This window comes from Atheta coriaria, unplaced genomic scaffold (assembly GCF_025399875.1).
Source record: "Atheta coriaria isolate IRGN ID8LTWV9N9 unplaced genomic scaffold, Caltech_Dcor_3.1 hic_scaffold_5_pilon, whole genome shotgun sequence".
NCBI classification, from domain to species: Eukaryota; Metazoa; Arthropoda; class Insecta; order Coleoptera; family Staphylinidae; genus Dalotia; species Dalotia coriaria.
Window position 1 is genome coordinate 6,373,904 of NW_027045447.1, and position 21,839 is coordinate 6,395,742.

Sequence of the window (21,839 nt, forward strand, 5' to 3'; positions counted from 1 at the left end):
CGTGCAACAAAGGAACCGTGCATGTTTTGGGTAGGCGGGTAGGCAAACGAGACGCCAGCTTGAAAGGTAAAGAAGCCCGGACTGATTCTGCGCCATGTCGCAACAATTGATCCAAGCCGCCGATCAATAACGTCGCAATCCAATGAGAACCTTCGCCGTACCGCAAGCCGCCAATCGCGAGTCACTGTCGCAGTTTCAAACCTGCCGCCCCCACTAAGACACTAAGTTCATTGATAACGTGTGGGCCGATGATGGCGGGGATGGCGCACGAGGAAGTTATAAATAGCAGTGGATCGGCGTCGCGACGCATTTGCGCTCTTCAACGTTGTGACGTGCAACTCAATTCACGTATTAAATTAATCCGCAAAGATTGTGCTTGTGAAGTGATAAAACCTGTTACATCAACGCGAAAAAAAGTGAAAAAAGTTTTTATCATCGAAATAAAAAATGGTAAGTTATTTTTATATATATTTGCGGTAAAATAAAATTGTTCGGAGTAATAACCTGTTGACTCAGAGAAGTTAGAGAACTAGGTCAGCCCTTATGCCCTAATTCGGTGTCTTGTCCGCAGATTGCTGTTAAGTTACTGCCGCTGCTTCAAGTGCTGGTGATTCTGTGTTCGCCATCGCACTCATATCCGACTGCCTATGGCGCGAAAAGGTATGGCCGACTACAACGCTCTTACCAAGCGAGTCCTTACCTACGCTCCCAGAGATATCCAATGAATTACTACGAAATGTATCCCTATAGCCAGACCTACCCGGAGGAGTACTACTATGAGCCGATGTCATACCCGGTCTACTATCCGCGCACCTCCAAGTATGAGGTATATCAAGCCGTCCTGCCTTACTACTACGACAGGCCGTTGATGCGTACCGGTTTCGGTTACTACGGATATGAAGACGCGGATCCCATCGTCGATATCGAAGAAGAAATGATACATGATGCCGAGCGCAAACAACGCGAGGATGCGCAACCGATTGGTCAGGAGACGTATTTCGAGGATGATGCCAACTCGTCTACGGACGAGAACTACTACAATGACGTCAACGCTGCCTTTCTGAATAATTTAATCATGTCACAGATGTATAAAGATTCACTCGACAGCGATGATGACGTCTACGGGAAGGTCGATGAATATCCACCCAAGAGTAAATCTACATATTTCGATTCCGGCGATGAGGATGAACTGGAACTCAAGAGTTTGGTTGAAAACAAACAGAAACAAGTCAAGCCAGACGATCGTTGGAGTTGGTTCCAGAAAGGTTCAAATAAAAAGTCAAACGAATTCTTTGATTCGGACTTTAACGAGAAGAAACGCTCTGTTGATGGTCACCTTCAATGGTTCACGGATCGCGATGATAGAAAACCGACGGTGAAGCCTACAATAACCCCGAGTACAACCACTACGGTTACGAATGGTTTCACATCGAAGAAAACTCAACGTGGACAGAAAGAAGTTGTCCTTCCGCGGCCTGCAGCTCCAGTTAAACATTTATTCGCTCCTGTTGTTAATGATGTCTACAAGAAGGACAGGCCTAGACAACCATCAGTTTATGACACTATCAAACACATGCTGGACATGGAGAAGAGTTTAGAAAAGGTGATTATATAGCATTTCATTCATGTTTCGATTTTCTCACACTCCGCACGTAGTGGCGCAGACTAGTGACGCCGACTATAGATAGACATAAACTACATTGGCACGATGCCAAAATTTCCGCGGTTGAGGTAGGACCCGGACGTTATATCCTCGCTTTTTGATTTACAGGCCGACAGCGTTGCAGTCAAGCCGGTGATGCGTAAGCGCATCATTTCCAGCGAGGACAGCCTCACTCGTCAGCTCTCCGTACTCAAGAAGCACGAATAAATGATTAACACACACACTGTTAATTACTGACGAAGCTATGTACGTATATGATGCACACAAACATATTGTACACGGTATACATGTACTATACGTCTATGTATTGATTTTTAAGACTGATTGATAGAGATTTATTACAAAACTAGAAGCAGGCAAGGGTGATCACAAAAGAGGATATCACGAACTGATCGGTAGTAGAAAATGTGCTGGCATTAATTAAATATTTCGTTGTTTGTTTGTCGATCAATTATCGTTTGCAACAGAGGGTCTCCAGGTATTTAAACAATATTAAATGAAGATAAAAAAACATTGCACAGTTCTCGTCATGGCGCTGTTCTCTATTAGATAGGCAACCTAAATGCTAAACGTCAATCAATCTTTCCGATTCTATCGAATTCGCGTTTCGTTTGGTTTGCATCGAAATATGTGTGAGTGTTCTTCTCTATGTACTGAAATATACAGAGTTGTCAATATGTTCGGTTTCTTTCGTACAAGATTACAGACATCGCATCTGTGATATCAAAGAGAAACAAAGGACTGTGCTGTAATAAGTAGTTCATTGTCTAAATTAAAACCACCATTTTGTTTTTACTCAAAAGAATAACATATAGTCACGGTGACATTTTAATGTTTTATTAAATTAAAATCCTCTGTTTTTTTTAACAAAACAGCCGTGATTATTATCGGTACATTTATTAAAAATCCGAATTGATGTTTATCGATGATTTTGGTCCTAAAGGAAAGAATGGTAATGGTGCTAAATGGGATGTACGTCAATATTTCGATACAGGAATCAAAGAAAAAACACAATAACGAGATTTAATCACAGTTCAAAGAGAATGAGCGAGTATAAAGTACAAAAACCACTTTTATCGATCGTTATTTTCTGTATTATTGAAACGCGGTGTGTTGACATTTTTGGGAAAGCTTTAAAACAACCCTTCAAGCATGCTGCTATGTACTAACTAACCTTCCGTGTAGGAAATAGTATGCTTTCATAACTCTCGGCAACTGTTCTTCCGCATGAACTAGAACTTAGGTAAAAATAGATATTTTTCTAGATTTTGTGCAGAAAAAAAGATCAAAATTTCTTTACGCGTAAACTGTTCGTCCAATTGATACAAGAAAAATATGAAAACAGAGTACCTTAGAATGACATTAACTAACAATATTACTAAGGCTATAAGTTTGCTTTTGCGCCATTATTTCAACGTATTATTCACTCAAAAAAGTGCTGCAGAACTCTTCGTGACAATGTTGTACATATCCCCTTAATTTTATATCGAATGTATATATATGAACTATATTTTGATAACTTAGTAAAATACATACTACTGCATATTCAATATCGTTGTGCAAAATTAGATATATATACGATAGTTGCGCTGATATACGATGTTGTCTTACTAGAATTAGCATACGCATCTAGATTCAATACTTGCTGCATTTTCTGATAATATAAATCATGTTTGCGTAACTTCCAAAGACTGTTAAAATATTGAACTTACTGGTTATTGATTTCTTGTTATGTTGTTGGTGTGGCTAACTCAACTGAGGCGAACTCAAACGTCTTTTGCGTATACATAAATAAGTAGATAGCATTCCTTATCAATTCGATAAAATATTTAACATTATTGTATATACTATTATCAATTGATTATTGATTCTAACATTACCTAACTGAAATTATTGTATGATTGATTATTGACTGAATAAATGGCAAAATCAATTACTGCGTGTGCTATTCCTTTGTTTATTATCAATATTTCAGTATCCTGTCCTTCGATCAGAATTAAAATCGATTCAAAATCAGTTTTTGACCGACAGACACGTAACGCGATGTGGATCATGCAATATGTGTTGTGAAAAGTGAGGAAATGCGCTGTTTTCACCTTCCACCCACACCTGCACTACCCCTCGACACGTAATATACGTTCAATGACCTAATTTTCCACACGCCGACTTGGCATGCCTTGTTGGCAGCGTGATTGTCTGGTGGCGGTGGCATACGCTGCTAAGCAACCAAAATGGAACGTTTTCTGAACTTTTTTCCTTTCGCGCCGCGCACGTGTGCATTGCAGCAGGGGTTGAGTTGTCAATGCACAGGTGTAGGTGCGAGTTGTGGGTGTGAGTCGATGAAGCTTTGCGGAAATGTGGGTCATTCGATGAATGCAACTTGCAAGCGATTTCCGAGTGAGGTAGGGTCGGTGACCGTAGCGCACTACCCTGGCTGGCTGTTGCTAGGGCCTCGCATTCTATACATACAACTTTATCATCATTGACTGAATGTTTTCAAGAAATTTATCAGATTATAACAATCTGTACACAAATCCCAAAGGAGTTAAACGATGTAAAATTAATTATTTTGATTAAATTTGTTCATTATAGTTATATTTATAAATTTTGTTGTCTGTTAGTTTGAATAAAGGAAGAAAAATTAAGTATTAGCAGTATATTTTTATTATGTATTGATTTTGAATATAACAACATTATGTTGCTCAGGTAACTGGTTTCGGTCCATCCTCCATCCAGGCTTTGCTGTAACCTTTGACATTTCAGCATAAATCCGATATGCCAGCCACTAAACAACGCAGATGCTTTATAAAGGTGAACCTGCCGGATTATCATTACAAGAAGAGACATTTAGCTACCTGAATATCGTTTTTACTTCATATGCAATATGTTATTTGTTTATTTGTCAGTGTACCAATTCTATTTCTAGAAAAAAAAAGAATAACGTTGAATGTTTTTACATAACTGAAGGCAATCAGAAAAATAAAACGAAGTATGAGTAAGCATTAGAGTAAAAAGTAATTTTCGTATCTGCTTTCTGCTTGAACCTCAATAAACCTCCCATCTCGAAGAATCTCGGGAGATATATTTACGTTTTGCGCGCAAATTAATGTTTCTTCTTGAGTAAGTCGACATAAGTGGAAATAACTCACTAATCTTCGTCTCTCAGGTCTATGCAAAACCTGAGGCACGTTCTTATTTAGAAATTGAGTTATGCAATTTATTACTGACAGGTTTAGTGTTGTTTTGCGTAAATTTATTACTTTCTGATGAAAATCTATGATGGGAAATGAAAAATAAAGGGATTAAATCATTGTGATCAAAATTGCTTTATTAAAGATATTATGTACAAAATTAATACAACTCAATAAATTAAAAAAGTACCAACTTATAAACACATTGGTAGTTATACTTAATAAATGCAATAAAAAAACTAATTCTTCCTAAAACTCCTAAGTATTGGAAATATATTATCTAATGCTTCCTTTATTTCATTTCGTGTTTTAGCGCCGGTAAATACAATTTTACCATTAACAAATATTAACATTACTAGCCGTGGCTTCACCATTCTATAAATTAATGCGGGGAATAGTTCAGGTTCATAACTGGAATCGTAAAACATTTGTTTAATTTACAACTTGTTGATCACATTATTAAAAATTGAACTTTACCTGCTAAATTGTCCATGCATTTGATTTAAATTCTCTAACTTAATTGGAAATCGAAGATCACAAGTAGCTACAAGATTTTGTACCTTAAACTTAGTAAATTTCACCTAGAAACAAGCATATGGAAAATTATTTTGAATTCATTGTAACCACAAGTAATACTTGCCTGAAAATTAAGTTTTTGTATTATCCTGGCAAATTTTTTAGCTGCCAAAAGAGCGTCATGTTCGTTACGGGCACCGGTGCATACAATTTTACCTGATCTGAAAATTAAGGCTGTTGTTCTTGGCTCCCTGATACGCATTATAACGCCATTGAAACGTGCGGGATTATATTCGGAATTTCGTGTGCGAAAATTAATTGACATTAAATTCAGTTCACAGCCCAAGTCTAGGGTTGCAACACAATTTCTAAAATTTGAATTATTAATTTTATATATTATTTTATAAGTATAACTTACTGTAAAGTAATATTTGTGTGTGGATCACCTACTCCAGAGCCCGGAGTAAGAACCATCATTTGTGAAGCAGCTTTAGGTGTAACAGCCTATAAGCATATACTTAAGTAATTGTTTTTTAATGTAGATATTTATTAACAGTAACTTACAGCAGGGGGGCCCATACTGGATATGCCAGAAGTGGTCGGTGTGGACCAATCTGGTATAGGCACAGCTGGAGTTGCATGTCTAGCAGGGCTAGACAGTAAACTCCTTAAATAGGAGGTATCTGATTTTTGTTCCATGTTTAATTGATTATTTTATCGGTTAAGCACGTGTTAACATGTGCGATCGTCCGCACATCTAAACTCTTCGGGATTTACTCCAAAAATGGCAAGAGCAACCAGAAACGTTGGGGTTATGTACAATATTTATGTACAGATGTAATTTTTGACAAGTTTTACGAATATTCACGATTGAAAATTAAAGGGCGTAAGAAATTTTTAAACTAAAATTTATTAAACCATGTACTAATGTAACTCTTAACTGAATTATATTTGAATTTACAAAATATATAAATCTTTATTTGCAAAGTTAAATGTTTATTTTAAAAACTTTGCACAAGGAGTCGCAACATAACATAACTTAACCTTAGTATTGCACGTTGGATTGTTGTGAAATTGGGATATTTGCGTTCAGTTTAACAATTTCTTCTTAGTCCTTAGAATGGCGAAAAAAATGACTACCCCGAAAGGTAAATCAGCACCGAACGCATGGGCATTATGTGAACAATGTTCTGCTTCAATATCATCCAAAGAAGTTGAGCTGCATTCAAATGATTGTCCACCAAGCATAGATGACCCAAGACACAGTTTCATTTTGGATAAAACGTTGTATGGTAAATTAGATACTAAATCCAATGATATGATAAAAGGATTAACAGAGGAACAAAAAGATTCTTTGGTCTTTATGAGTCAATCTGCAATGAAAATATGTAGCATTGCCATTGGTGATACTGTTTTGGTCAAGCAAATTGGCCAAGCTAATGCCTTCATAGGAAATGCTTGGCCCACTGCAGAAAAATCAGTTGTTACAGTACTTTTAACAAAGAATGGTAAATATATTTGAATAATAAAATTATTCTATTTAATACAGTTTTATTTTTAAGCTATGGATAACAATGCACTCAAAAATAATATGGTTTTATCAATAAACAAATACAAAACAAATCAAACTGCAAAATCAGTTTATTTACTGTTTACAAATGCAGCCAAAACAATGGAAATAACAAATGAACTAAAATTAAGACTTAAAAATCAATTTATTGGTAGATGTGTGACAGAAGGAAGTTGTTTAACACTTTTATACTTTGGAAAACAACTGAAAATAGATGTTAAACTAATTACTTCAGATAAAAATAATGATGAAGATTTAGTTGAGGATTTTAATCAATTAAATCTATCAGAAACCAATCACTTTTATTTACTAACAGATAAAACTCAAGTTTTATTATACAAGTGAGTAAATAATTTAGGATTATTGTAAAATACCACATTCTACTAATAATAAAACATCATGTTAGGGATGAAGAAGAATTTCAAGCTGAGACTAAACCAGTGCAATACCTACTGAGTACATTGGGTGGTTTAAAGAATGAAATAGAAGAAATTAAATCTTTGTTGGATAATGCATTATTATGCAATAAGAAGAAATTTATCAAGTCATGTAAAGGTGTATTACTTTTTGGACAGTCTGGCACTGGCAAAACACATTTAGCTAAAGCTTTAGCTAGTACTGCTTGTGCAAATGTGATTGAAGTTAACTCCACTGACTTGTACAGCAAATATTCCGGCAATGTTGAAGAGAATTTAAAGAAACTATTCAAAGATGCACGAAGTTCCGCACCTTGTATTATTTTAATTGACGAAATCGAATTATTGTGCGCGAATAGAACTTCACGGATTACCGAATCTGAAAAGCGAATTGTGTCTTGTGTACTCAGCGAATTGGATACTTTATTAAATGATGATAGTAAAATATTTGTACTTGGTACTACAAATAGATTAGATGCCGTTGATCCAGCTTTTCGAAGGTGCGGACGATTCGATAGAGAAATTGAGATTCCTATTCCAAATCCGATTGGAAGGTACGCCATTAATTATTATAATTTTTCATTTAATCGATTTAATTTATGTTCTTATGTGTTTATAGATTGGATATTTTAGAACTTTTACTTGGGGCCAATTGTGATGATAACACATTGAAACAAGTAGCTTATGAAACACATGGCTTTGTTGGTGCTGATCTTATATCTTTGTGTGCTACTGCAGCAACTCATTCTTCTCAAGAGAAGCTGTGTTATGAAGATTTCCGTTATGCGCTCACGAAAGTTCGTCCCAGCGCGATGCGTGAGGTACAAATTGAAGTGCCGAATGTAAAATGGGGCGATATTGGTGGTCAAGAGAGGCTGAAACTGATTTTGAAGCAGTGTGTGGAATGGCCGCTTAAGCATTCTGATAGTTTTATTCGGTTAGGGATAAAGCCGCCAAGAGGAGTGTTGATGTTTGGTCCACCCGGATGTTCGAAAACTATGATTGCGAAAGCGCTCGCAACTGAAAGTGGTTTGAATTTCTTGGCTATTAAAGGTCCTGAGTTGTTCAGTAAATGGGTTGGTGAATCCGAGAAAGCAATTCGGGATGTTTTCCGAAAAGCGAGACAAGTGGCACCGTCAATTATATTTTTTGATGAAATTGACGCTTTAGGAGGTGAGAGATCTGCGAGTGGGTCAAGTAGCGTTCAGGAAAGAGTATTGGCTCAGTTGCTTACTGAATTAGACGGAGTTTCATCACTAGGAGATGTAATGATTTTGGCTGCGACTAACAGACCGGATCGTATTGATAATGCTCTTTTACGCCCGGGCCGCCTAGACAGGATTGTTTATGTGCCTTTGCCGAACGAGGAAACACGACGTGATATTTTCAAGATTAAACTGGATAAAATGCCGGTGAAGAACGTGGATATTGATGATCTGGTAGGAAGAACTGTGGGATTTTCTGGGGCGGAAATTAATGCAATTTGCCATGAAGCAGCTATGGCAGCACTTGAAGAAGATATAGCTGTTGAGTTTGTAGAAAGCAGACATTTTGATAAAGCTTTATTGCTAATCACTCCTAGAACGCCTGCTAGCCTTGTTGCCATGTATGAAGAGTACATTAAAAAATAAAATTGTTAGAGCGGGAGAGTTCCTCTACAAGATGCATACCCCTCCTACATACCAGCCTTTTTGGAAGAGCCCCAAAATGCCCTACAAAAATGTACAATTTTAGGAAAATTTGAAAACATGTTGTGGTAAACACCCTGTATTTAGTGAACTAATTGACTTTCTTAGAGTTTCTCCACGCCAGAATAGAGTTAGGGAGTTCCTCTACTCGACGAATACCCTTTCAACCATTCACTCCTTCCGGAAGTGCCTTAAAATGCCCTTCAAAAATGAGCAATTTTAGAAAAATTTGAAAACATGGTGTGGGAAACACCCTGTATCTAGTGAATTAATAGATTTTCTTTGAGTTTCTCCACGCCAAAATAGAGTTAGGGAGTTCCTCTACACGATGAATACCCTTTCAACCATCCAGCCCTTCCGGAAGTGCCTTAAAATGCCTTCAAAAATCAGCATTTTAAGGAAAATTTGTAAAGAGGAGGTAGAAAACATCCTGTATCTCCAAAACAAATTGACTTTCTTTGAGTTTCTGCACGCCAGAATAAAGTCAGGGAGTTTGTCTACACGATGCATACCTTTTCAACCTTCCAGCCCTTTTGGAAGGGCCCTAAAATGCCCTTAAAAAATTAGCAATTTTAGAAAAATTTGTAAACATAGTGTGGAAAACACCCTGTATCTCGTAAACAAATTGACTATTTTCTAGTTTCTCCACGCCAGAAGAGAGTCAGGGAGTTTGTCTACACGATGCATACTCTTTATACCTTCCAGCCCTTTCGGAAATGCCCTAAAATGCTCTTCAAAAATGAGCAAATTTTAGGAAAATTTGAAAACATGGTGTGAAAAACACCTTGTATCACGTGAACTGATTTTCTTGAAGTTTCTTATCGTCATGTTAAAGTTCGAGAGACCCTTTACACTATTCATACCTTTTTAACCCTATAAACCCTTTGGAAGTGTCTTAAAATCTCATTCGAGTATCGCTATTTTTGCCCAATATATTTCATTTTTGGTCGAATAACAGGGTCGAACTTTTTTTAATAATTTTTTAGGGCGAAGAACAGGGTCGAACTTTTTTACTTAAAATTTTTTCGGTCGAATTTTTTGTCAAAATTTATTCGGTCGAAAAACAATCGAACTTTTTTACTTAAAATTTTTCGGTCGAATTTTTTTGTTAAAATTTTTTTGATCGAAAAACAGAATCGAACTATTGTGTTAAAATATTTTTCGGTCAAAGAACAGAGTCGAATTTTTTAGCGATTATGTCAAGAACAAAAAGTCTACGAAAACGAATGCATTTTTCTCTAAAATTGTAAATAGGGTCTAAACGGTTAATGTTAGTTACTAAAACTGTGTAGAATTAAATTATCTATCAGAATCCGATTAAGAATTTAATAAAAATGAATAGTTCCATGCATAGTACAATTCTTCTCATGTTCTGCACTACCACACTGAAAGTATCAGTGTTTACAAACAAACAAGTTTCTTTATCTCTTGCAGTTTTGTGCGGTCGCCGCGCGGTTGACGTGCGTACGACATTAGTCTCATTTTTGTCGTCAGGTGATCTGGACGCACATTTTCTTTGCAATATTTTGAGTTCCGTAATTTTTTGTTGCGTTATTACGTACTGTTTCTGAATGCTCCATCGAATGTGCGCGAGTGTTGTGCGGCGTTCGTGCGCGGATTGTACACACGCAGAGGTAAAGCGTGTGTGATGTTCCGTCAGTCGTCGGATACTCTTTTTGTATGATACGCGTATTTCATAATTTCTACAATGTACATAATTAAGGTCCTTACAATTTATTGGATAGGCCAAAAGCGCAAAAATTAATTTTGCATCAAGGTATGTTCTCGCATTTCTTAAACCATTTGAAAATCAAATCCATTATTGCCTTTACTTGTTTTTACCTTAACTGTGTGGTCTTTAAACCTACTAATAATTTTTGTCTCTGTTTCAATAAAGTTGATTTAGATTTCGTATTTGATACCTTGTTTTGTTTTTGTTTAATGTACAAATCAAAAAGATTAAGATAGTCGCATGCCGTCGGCTGCGTTCTTGATCCTCTGGCGGCTATCCGGGCTGGTCGCTGGTTTATTTTACATGATTTAAATAAATTCTGCTTTGTGCTTTATTTTTATAATATCAACTCGTCACTTTCCTTCATATCCAAAGAAAATACGAATTTTTAAAATATTTATTTTTTATGTTTTTCTTAGTTTTCACTTTTCTTTGATTTCGGTCTAAACATTTTTGATTTTTAAAATTCCGATGGCTTCCTTCTCATATTATCTTGTTATGGTCGCCTTGTTAATTGTTTCCATCCGTTTTCCTGCTTAAATCTTAATTTTTCTTTTGTGTATCACCCGGTAGATATATTTTCCTTATTATTTAATAGACCATATTTATTGGTGTTTGGGCATTTTACATTTAATTTTATCGTTTCTCTTTACATCACCTGAATATTAATTTTCCTTTGATTTTTACTTGGACTGTGTTTCCCTACTTAGATTTTTGCATTTTCTCTTTAAATGTTATTATATTGTTTTCGAACTCCGAAGGTTAGCGGTAGAAGTGACTCGTGTTCCAGGGCACCGCACGAAGGTAGCGGTACAAGAGACTCGATTCAGGGCACCGCACGAAGGTAGTGAGTAGAAGAGACTCGATTCAGGGCACCGTACAAAATTGTGGTAGAAGTGAGTCATGATGATAAAATATAGAATTGATTTTTGGACATTTTAGCCAGGAAATTTTTATTGTTTTATACTTTTATCTGATGGAGAATTTCCCAAAGTTTCATAATCTTCAAACCCTTGGTCGCTAAAAATACTCAAAAAAAATATGATGCAGCTTTACTCCCTTTGCCCATTTAGTGAATATTTAATTTAGGCGCGATATTGTGAACACAATTGTGAGTATCATAAGGTGCAGTAAGCTTTACGAAGACAATAAAATTATTTATTTGTATAAGTAGATTCCGTGTATATGTGCAATTTCAATATTGAAATTTTACGTTTCGTCGTCTCAACTACGTGTTTATTAGTACGTTTGTGTATAAACAACTTTTTTGTTCGGCTGACGTGTTGTCGCTGTGTACCTGCCTTACTGCGCGTCGTGCACACGGCGGTCGTTTCACCGCGTGGTCGCAAACGTGTCTCTAATCGCCATGCGTTTTGAGGTTTTAATTGTATTAATCGTCGTGTATTCTTTTCGGTCATCGTCAAAATATTCGCAATGAAGATGTAGTACTTGCTATTTTTTGTTTAATGATTTATAGCGTTGAGGTCCTCTTAAATTGAGAAATAAGTGTTCGTTAATCCCTGCGCGAGTTTTCAGTTGATAGAATATATTTCCAGGATAGAAAATCTCACATCAATTGCACAGGTTGGTGGATAATTAAAATTTATCGCGGAAAGTTAAAGACGGTTTAACTTAAATTAATTATTTAATTTGACGGATATTAATTTTGTAGATTACAAACACGTGGTGCCATTTTTATCAGAATTCTTCCTAGTCGCGTTTCCGAAAATAACATGCTTCATTTAATTATTACAAACACGGTTTTTAAAATTATCTGAGGATTATTGAAATGACAATATTCATGTGGTCGACCACGCTTACTTTGCCGTCTGACGTCGGTTCGGTCATGTTTTCGATGATCACGTAAACATTTTTAATCGAATTGCATCATTAAATTAATAATTTATTGTTTAAATAAAATCTTGAACCGTGAACAGTTTTTCGTTTTCGTAGTCTCAGTATATCTTAATATTTATAAAGAAATTGTTATTTTATTTTTATCATCTTTAACCACTGTGTTGCTAGGCGCCGTCGCTTGCCGTCTGTAGATTTAGGTGTTTTCCGCCAGATATTCTATCAATTTATTATGATGCTTATACAATTGATGCTACCATCAATTAATAAATATATATTCACAATATATTAAAATGTTAGTGTTTTAATTTTGTAGCACCTTTTTGCTCAATTGTCCGATGATTTTCTGGTAAAATCTCTCATTTTATATTAAAATATTGTAGTAAATTTTGTCCCTCTTCATATTGTGAATATGGACTCCCTTTGTAGTTTCTAGTTTTTTTTAACACCCTGTATATTAGTTTTCCTAACAGCACGTAGGAAATCACCTTTAGTTGTGAGTTTTGAGTGTGCTATGTTTTGATTGATGGGATTTTCTTTCTAGAACACCTTGTATATATGTTTTCCTTTGTCTCTGCGAAAATTTTGCTTTAAGTGTGGTTTTTAGTATTGTCCCCTTTGCACTTCGAATGTTCTTTTTGGAACACCCTGTATATTAGTTTCTCTGATTGTCGAGTGAGCGGCGTTTGTAGTGTTGAGAGTTTTTTGTTTGCACTTTAAATTTTCTTTTTGTAACATCCTGTATATTTGTTTCCAATCACCTAGAAAATTGACTATGTACTAATTTCATTATTCCGGCAGAACTTTATGAAGTAGTACTTGCTGGCATGTGCGCGGCTATGCAGGTCGTAAGTTTGGCTTCAATATGGCAGCACGTATCCTGTTGACTTGTAAAATATAAACTTGTATTCTATTGCTAATAAATAAATAGTAAAGATATATTGACTTCTTTGATTTATTGCCCTTCTATATCATTTGGAACAGGTCTCTAAGAGTTCCCTCTCTCCAGGGGATGATCCCCACTATAAAATTGTTAAAATTTATCTTGTGGGTTATTATTGCTTCTTCTTTCGGCAATACAGGTCAGAACTTGTAAGAATATTTTTAGTGTCACCTCTCTTGGAAGCGGCTTAAACTTAGAAATATTTGAACAAGACTATATAGGATTGTCATACTAGGGTTCCACCTCTCTCTGGGGGTGATCCCCCACCATTAAAATTGTTGATATGCCCTGAAATCCTGGGGATGAAGCGCAGAGACATCATGGCAGGATGGGCCGGGAACGTGGACACTTTATCGACACCTGATGAACTGTCACTGTACACTGTACACACTGTCGTGTGGACATTTTGCCTTAAAAATTTAAAAATCTGATCCGCTCCTGTTGCTCATTCTTCTATCTCCTCCCTCTTTTCTCCACTCTCTGTTCTCTTTTCTACTCTTCTCTACTATTCCTTCTTCTACTTCTCCTATTTCTCCACTTACTTTCTTACTTCTCTTATTGCCTTCACTTGAATTTCAATTTCTCTTATATTTCGTTGCAATTCATGTATGCAACCCAAATTACACCTGATATTTTTATGTTTGAGAAAAATGCCTTCTATAGCTGAGATTCGATCCGTGTCTGCCAGCATGCCAGCAGGTGCACGTTTCCACTCGACCACCGAGTGCTCTTATCACTGTTGTTTGATTCTTCTATTTATGTTTCAATTTTTAAAAATAACAACACAAGCCGCAGCTATGTTCCGCTCGCTCCACGCGCATAAGATTTATATGCAATATGACTCAAGACGTCAATACTGAAAACGGCACAGGGAATACCACAAAGAAATATGCATGAGATTATAATTTTACCGTGAGTTTTATTGACAACAATAATAATAGATACATTTTTCTTAAATAGACAAATATCGACAGTTAGCAAATTCGGAAGTAGTAAAAACTTGCCTTAAACACTCACATCTCCAACACTTCACCTATAGATATTGCAAACTCCATTCGTGCATTCACAAACTACTTGTCTGGGCATCAAAGTTGTTCATTTGCTGGAATTAATTATATATCCAAGCGATAACTGAATGCCGACGGACGCGCGCGTACAGGTGAATCGAGAATTAATCCACGATTGTTAAACACAGCAGCATGCATTCACGCTTGTAAAACCCCGGTCAACCCCGATTCTGGTATATGCAGTCGATTGCTTAATGAATATAAATCAATTTACTTAATTATGATCTGAAGTAACAGGACACGCGCACCACACTCGACGCCCGGAATTGAATTGCGTGTGCAGCAAAATGCATACAGCCAACTGCGACAACACGAGGTCACTATCAGTATTGCGCGATACGTTCGCAGAACGCAGCAAAAAAATTGTTTACATACAAGTCCCGCGCGTACAGATCCTTACTATGGGTGCATAGCAAGCAGTGCCTGTTTTGGTACTTCTAGTACCAAATAATTGGAGATTAATTTAATACTTCCAGATACTCAAAATTATTAAAATCGAGTAACTAAAACGTGAGATGCAGGCCGTATTCCACCACAACTTTTCAAACATGACAAAACTTGCTGAACTTGAGAATGATTTAAGGGCACTTCCCGATCATTAAGGGTGACTGACTATAGTTCATACGATTAAAGAACTCTTCTTCTATCACCTGAAGCAAACAAAATTAAAATCCAGTCAAGGAAACGCGAGATACAGACCATTTTCCACAGCAACTTTTCAAAAATGACAAAAATTGCTGAAGTTTGAGAGTGATTTAAGGGCACTTTCCGACCCTTGAGGGTGACTGTATGTAAGTTCATAAGATTAAAAAACTCATCTTCTATCACCTGAAGCAAACAGAATTAAATTCCAGTCAAGAAAACGCGAATTACAGACCATTTTCCACAGCAACTTTTCAAAAATGACATATATTGCAGTAGTTTGAGAGAGATTTAAGGGCACTTCCCGACCCTTGATGGTGACATATCAATAAGGGACTAAGCGCACAAACACGTTTCCTGGAAATTGTATGTATAATTGTTGATACACACTTCTATTCTATTCCACGCAGATATTCACGTCAAACACATAAATTTAACTTCATTTAACTCCAGTAAGTATCCATAGTCACCGGAACATATCCGACGGACGCGCGATCCGCATAGAATTACTCAAATCAATCGTTGACCGCAGTGGGCTGTTACTACTAAATGCGCCTGATCGTCAATCGATTTAAGTAATGCTACAAAATATCAAGAATCGCGAGAAAGTGCCACCACGTTTGATTAATGAACAAAACACGTGCGCACTCGCAACAGCGCTCAACCGACTAAGCCGAACTAAGCAAGACAGATTGATAACCGACCCGCAGTTGGGGGCATCTTTCATGCATACGATGCGATTCAATCATGTTTACAAGTTGTTGTTAAACATACAAAGAGTTGTATAAAAGTGATGCTTACGCACCGCAATTCAGTGCACAAAAACAATGTCGCTTACAATCTGACGAAAGAATCGTTGTCCTAGGACATTCCGGTCGCCCCCTAGACATCTACTCATAAAACAACCGAAAATTAGCATATCGAAGCACAAAAATGAAATTTGCACAGGTTTCCTGTGTGCTAATCACATAATTTATTTATGAAAATATTAAACAAATTCAATACTTACAATATGATAAAAGAATCGTTGTCCTAGGACATTCCGTTCGCCCGCTAGACAACCAAAACAACCAAAAATTAGCATATCGAAGCATAAAAAATGACATTTCAAGGTTTCCTGTGTTAATCACACAAATTTATTAATGAAAAATGATAAACAAATTCAATACTTACAATGCGGATGAAAGAATCGTTGTCCTAGGACATTCCGATCGCCCAAGGCTAGACACCTAAAACAACCGAAAATTAGCATATCGAAGCAATAAAATGACCATTTCACAGGTTTCCTGTATGGTAATCACACAATTTACAATGAAAATGATAAACAAATTCATTACTTCAAGTAATGTGATGAAAGAATCAAGTTGTCCTAGGACATTCCCTCTCTCGCCCATAGATACCCAAGTATAAAACAACAAAAATTAAGCATGAGCCTGAAGCACAAAACCGACATTTTCGCATGTTTCCCTCTAAGCTAATCACACAAATTATTTATGAAAACATAAACCAAATTCAATACTTACAATCTGATAAAAATCGTTTTCCTATATTACTTTATCTGCCCGCCAGACACCGAAAACTACATAAAGTCAGTAATGTCAAAGCACAAAAATTATCTTTTGCAGGATTCCCGTGTGTGCTAATCACACAAATTATAAATGTAAATGATATACAAATTCAATACTTTACAATCTGATGAAAAATCGTTGTCCAAGGACAATCTGTTCGCCCGCTAGACACCGAAAACTACCAAAAATCAGTACACATCGAAGAACAAAAATTATCTTTTTGCAGGTTTCCTGCGTTTATCACACAAATTATAAAATGTAAATGATAACACAAATTCACTCACCACAATCTGATAAAAAAAAAAAAAATCGTTGTCCTAGGACATTTCTGTTCGCCCGTTAGACACCCAAAACTACCAAAAAATCAGTACATCTAAGCACAAGCGTACGAGTAGCGTACATACGCATGGAAGTAAATTTAAATAGTCTTCTATAAATATATTACTTTTTATAACTGATTGTTGATTTACTAAAACACGTCAACACGACTGCATAATTATGAAATCAAAAGAAAATGAGTGCTAAGAAAAATACGCTCAATAAAACCCACGATCGACAGTACAAACCTTACAGTCTGCAGCGAGATTGAAAAGCCATATTAATTTAAGGCAGAAATTGTAATGTAAGAATGTTTATTAACTTACTGGTTCATCGGGTAATCACAGAAAGTACTGAAACAGAAAAAGCACGTGTGTTTGAACTTGCATTATGCTGCACACTTATTAAGTACTAGCTTTATCCCGCGGCTTCGCTCGCGTTGAATCCATCAAATAAATATTAGAAATCATTATACATAGTTGAAACGGATTGATAGAAAGAATGTATATTCCTGCTTGGCAAGGATTATCTATGTGAAAAATTGCTACATGCAATAAAGTTTAAATTTTAGATGTGGAATGCTAGATGGCGTTAAGTAGTCAATTAGTAGTGCAGAGGTATTATTATTTAAACAATTTCTTTATTTTATTTAAATATTTTTATTAAATAAAAAAGTAGCCTATAATATTCAGGACCATCAGGGGACCACTAAGAATATGTGTACGGATTTGGAGATGTTGACGTAGCTGTCGGTAATACAGTGTGATAATTGCTATAGTACTTGAGTGTGAGCTTCATTGCTGGAATGCTTTAGATGGCGTTAAAAGTAGTCAAATAACCAGATGCAGAGGTGTTAGTGACTAAACAATTTTGCTTTATTTTAATTTAAAAATAATTATTTTTATTAAATAAAAAGTAGCCTATAACCTATCAGGGACCACTAAGAATATGTGTACAAATTTTTCATATTGATCTGTTAAGTAGTTTTTGCGTGAAAGCACGATAAACTTCAGGACATACTTGCATTTATAATATTATTAAGGATGTTTGCGTCGTTTAACGGACTGAATGACTGACAATATTCCGTGAAATCCTGTCGGCGACAGGCGTTAATTATACTTGCGGAATTTATCAATAGGATACCTATTCATGGTCAATTATCGGCATCAAAATAATCGAAAGTAAAACACAGGTTTATCAACAATTCACGGAAGTAACTCATCATTTGCAAAAACACTGAAGACATTTGTTGTCATTAACTGCCGATATTTATGTCGATATTAATTAATAAAATGTTATGCAATACTCGTAAAAATCAGTCGTATTTAATGAACAAACGATCAAGCCGCGTGCAAATAACAACACAATGAAACGTTGGAACGTTCGTAGCACGAGGGAAGCATGAAACTGGCTCACAGCATTTGACAAAAAAGTTGTTTAGACGAGTACCTCACACCAATAAGCATGTGGAGTTGAAAACGAAACATTCTGATATTAGGAGTAATACACCAATTTAGGGTAATATGCTTAATCTTCTTGAGAATTTCACTTCCAAGATCTAGTGTAGGATCCTTGTTTTTCTAGCCGTTTTAGTTCTCAGATATGTACTTACAATGTAATAACTTAAACTTCGACCTTAAAAATAAAATAAAAATGTTCAACTTTATTCTTTTGACCGAAAATTATTTAAAAAAATCTTGTTATAAAAATAATTTTTTAATAGAAAAGAGATTGACCATTCTTTAGTAAAATATTTTCCAAATTGTTTGCCCCTGCATTTCAGTCAATAAATGAAAACTAATCAATGCATTGTCAAAGCCGACGTGAGGAATTTAAATCAATCCTTCACAAAGGGAAAAAGAAAAGTAAAATGTTTTAAATAAATGCATTATTTACATACCATTTACATACTCTTATTTTATTAAGTAAATAAGTATAGCAATGGGTGGAAAATCTGTAAAAATACGCAATACATAACAAACAGCAAGGAAGTTTTGTTATCTTATTTTTCAAAGCACATTGCAAAACATATTGTTCCTACGCCCACGCGCAATCAATTCGACGCAATCCTAACATATAAACGAGCTATTGAAGAAAAGCAAACGTCCGTAATTGGAGTCAATTAACATTAAGCCTATGTTGGCCTTCTAGTAGTAGAAATCATCCATTCTGTGGTAACTGCAGTAACAGTTGTAATAATGATTACATCGGATGACACGTAAAGTGAAAGTTGTTGAGTATGACACCATAGTGCAGTACGCAATTAAGTATTAATCATGTTTGAGTAGTGATGATCACTAGATCACTTTATTATCATAGTTGACCATTCCATTGCCTGTCGTGTGTGCCAATTAGATTTCAATTTCATCTAACTAAACGCTAACACTCAACAACTCATAAGAACCTATGAACATTCAAGCGCGGAAATCCAAGAAATTTTCTCGCACTCGAGCAATAACTGCGAGCGGGGACATGAAAGTCCTTGGACCACGATGTGGTATTGGTCAAAATCAACGAAACAACTAACAACATGCAGTGCGACTCAAGCAAGCGTCCGCGGCGCATATTATTCTATATCCGCGCGTTTAACGTCGTCTTCTTCAGCTAGTAATATTCCACAAGTGAATTTTGTTTTTTAATTAACCTACGGTTACACATTTAATTGGTAAGTCATATAAAAAAATAAAAGTCATACTTTAAAAGCGTAAGGAAGATTAAAAACAAGGTTCATATTAGTACCGCATACTACCAATAAACGTGGGCAAGAGTGGTCGTTTCGATAACAATATAACAACTATTTTATGTAACACCTTAACAGTATGTTATTGTTACGACTGGTGCACGCCTTTTTAAATGAATTCTATTCGTTCTGACTCACGAATTCAACCTTCTGCACGTGAGCTCACTGTTTACTGTTCTTGCAAAAGTGTGAAAATTACCATCGTTAATTTACTCGCTAAGTTAACAATAACGTACCTGTTGGAATTCACATGCATGGCATGGTTTTAAACGTATACAGGTGGTCTGAAGATATAATTATGCAGCGGTGTGTTGCAATCGTCGGCCGCATTAATTCTTGATCCAATGCCCAGTATTCTTGCCTCAAGGTTTGCGTTCCACCACGTTCCTCGAAAGTGGAACAGCGCGCGCGCGCGTGCGTTTGTTTCCAAAGTTCTTGTTGCCTCTTCGGCGCCGCAAGTCGTCAACGAGTGTATTGGCGTGGTTCGCTTGTTGCAAGCGACAGCGAAAGTTGAATTTCTAATTTTAAAATTTCGGTAAACGCGTGTTTGCCGAGGCGCTGGACAAAAAATCGATAGTTTTGCATGCATATTTAGACCTTGCACCAGTAGCGTGCTACAAGTGCGTTTAAAAGTATAAGTAGTGTATACATACGTGCGTGTGAGTACTTACAATGAAAGATCTTTGTTTACAATGCCGTTTTATTTTAGATTTCAACCATGGGGTACGGAAGCCATATGGATGGCTGCGGCACTTTTATGAAATACTCCATGTTTATAATAAACTTCATTATATTCGTATGTACTGCAACCAAACACTGGTAAATATTATGGATATTGAGAGCACTAAAATATTTAATTTTAGCTTGGTGGTATTACCGTTGTCGCACTTGGAGTATGGACGGTCGTGGATAAATCCTTTGCGAATGAATTATTGGGCACGAATATGTACATCGGTGCCGTTTATGTAATTACAACAGGGATATTAGTCTCGGTGATTTCATGTTTTGGTTGTTTTGGTTCGGCCAGGAAGTGCGCTGTATGTTGGTAACTGTAAGTATTCCCGATTATTATTCAGTAACATTTTGTTCAATGAATTTTTGAAATATTTCAGTACTTCATCTTCGTGTATTTTAATCTTTGTCACCATGCTGGTTGGTGGTATTCTGGGATATGTTTTTCGCGCCAAAGCCGAAACAACTCTTCGCAATGAAAATGATTGGTTCCATCCGATCGTACAGGCAACGATAGGCTTAATTTCGGAAGCCTGGGACGAAACCCAATCTCGTCTCCATTGCTGTGGCGTCACCGACTACCGAGATTGGTACTATTAAGATTCCGGACTCCTGCTGTCGCGAACCGGTTCCCGAAAAACGCCGGGGCGATGCAACTTACTCGTCGAAACCCAAAACTCTTCACCTCTACAACAAAGGATGCTACAACGTCACCGCTGAATAAATATGTGAAGCAAAACGCGGCCATTATCGGCGGTGCTGGTATTGTTGTCGCTGGCCTTATGGTACGTACCAAACTAATTAATCCTACAATATTTAAATGTTAATATTATTGGTTTTAATTTCCAGCTCATTGGTATGATTTTCTGCTGTGCACTATACAAAATGATTGAATAATCTGCACGTCAAGAATCTCACAGTGATGGCGAGATGAATACTGTAATATTTTGTTAATTAAGCTAAGTTATGTAGTAGTAGTATGACAAAAGTTAAATCCACAAATAATTCAAAAGAAACCAATGCTCCTGGAACCATGGTGTTCGTCGTAGTTTTTAAACTGGATAACATAATTCCCAACGTAGGTGCCATACAGTCAGTAGCAATATTAATGAATTCCGATTTGTAAATCGTGAATATGTACAAAGACAAAGTCGGCCATTTGTTACTCGAAAAATACTAACAAATAATGACTGTGAGAA

At 36.3% G+C, this 21,839-nt stretch overlaps 4 protein-coding genes and 1 long non-coding RNA gene across 7 annotated transcripts; 3 read left to right on the forward strand and 2 right to left on the reverse strand.

The window, feature by feature from the left end:
• Positions 1–293: 293 nt before the first annotated feature.
• Positions 294–3,596, forward strand: LOC135792327 (uncharacterized). Of its 2 annotated transcripts, XM_065302945.1 has the most exons (4): positions 294–450; positions 572–660; positions 751–1,603; positions 1,772–3,596. In XM_065302945.1, exons 1-4 carry the CDS (start codon positions 448–450, stop codon positions 1,868–1,870), a joined length of 1,044 nt encoding a protein of 347 aa, XP_065159017.1. In that variant the 5' UTR covers positions 294–447; the 3' UTR covers positions 1,871–3,596. The 2 variants fall into 2 exon arrangements, with proteins under 2 accessions (XP_065159017.1, XP_065159016.1); XM_065302944.1 differs by having other exon boundaries at positions 572–1,603.
• Positions 3,597–4,973: 1,377 nt separating this feature from the next.
• LOC135792832 (uncharacterized) lies at positions 4,974–6,070 on the reverse strand. Its single transcript, XM_065303591.1, has 5 exons — positions 5,935–6,070; positions 5,789–5,874; positions 5,495–5,738; positions 5,332–5,435; positions 4,974–5,265 (listed from the first exon to the last, which is right to left on the reverse strand). The coding sequence occupies exons 1-5, from the start codon at positions 6,067–6,069 to the stop codon at positions 5,094–5,096; spliced, it is 741 nt and encodes a 246-aa protein (XP_065159663.1). The 5' UTR covers position 6,070; the 3' UTR covers positions 4,974–5,093.
• A 55-nt stretch (positions 6,071–6,125) lies between these two features.
• On the forward strand, positions 6,126–9,003 carry LOC135792830 (ATPase family gene 2 protein homolog A). The gene is made up of 5 exons (XM_065303587.1): positions 6,126–6,256; positions 6,483–6,878; positions 6,933–7,281; positions 7,347–7,910; positions 7,976–9,003. The coding sequence occupies exons 2-5, from the start codon at positions 6,491–6,493 to the stop codon at positions 8,985–8,987; spliced, it is 2,313 nt and encodes a 770-aa protein (XP_065159659.1). The 5' UTR covers positions 6,126–6,256; positions 6,483–6,490; the 3' UTR covers positions 8,988–9,003.
• Positions 9,004–14,472: 5,469 nt separating this feature from the next.
• On the reverse strand, positions 14,473–15,605 carry LOC135792051 (uncharacterized). Of its 2 annotated transcripts, XR_010548190.1 has the most exons (3): positions 15,518–15,605; positions 15,340–15,468; positions 14,473–15,290 (listed from the first exon to the last, which is right to left on the reverse strand). It is a non-coding gene; the product is annotated as an uncharacterized lncRNA (long non-coding RNA). The 2 variants fall into 2 exon arrangements; XR_010548189.1 differs by having other exon boundaries at positions 15,340–15,598.
• Positions 15,606–19,582: 3,977 nt separating this feature from the next.
• Positions 19,583–21,604, forward strand: LOC135791833 (CD151 antigen-like). The gene is given in 9 exon segments (XM_065302382.1): positions 19,583–19,833; positions 20,618–20,704; positions 20,772–20,928; positions 20,931–20,959; positions 21,021–21,038; positions 21,040–21,231; positions 21,233–21,355; positions 21,357–21,425; positions 21,490–21,604. Coding segments are annotated over 8 exon segments (714 nt in total). The 5' UTR covers positions 19,583–19,833; positions 20,618–20,626; the 3' UTR covers positions 21,538–21,604.
• The last annotated feature ends 235 nt before the right edge of the window (positions 21,605–21,839 follow it).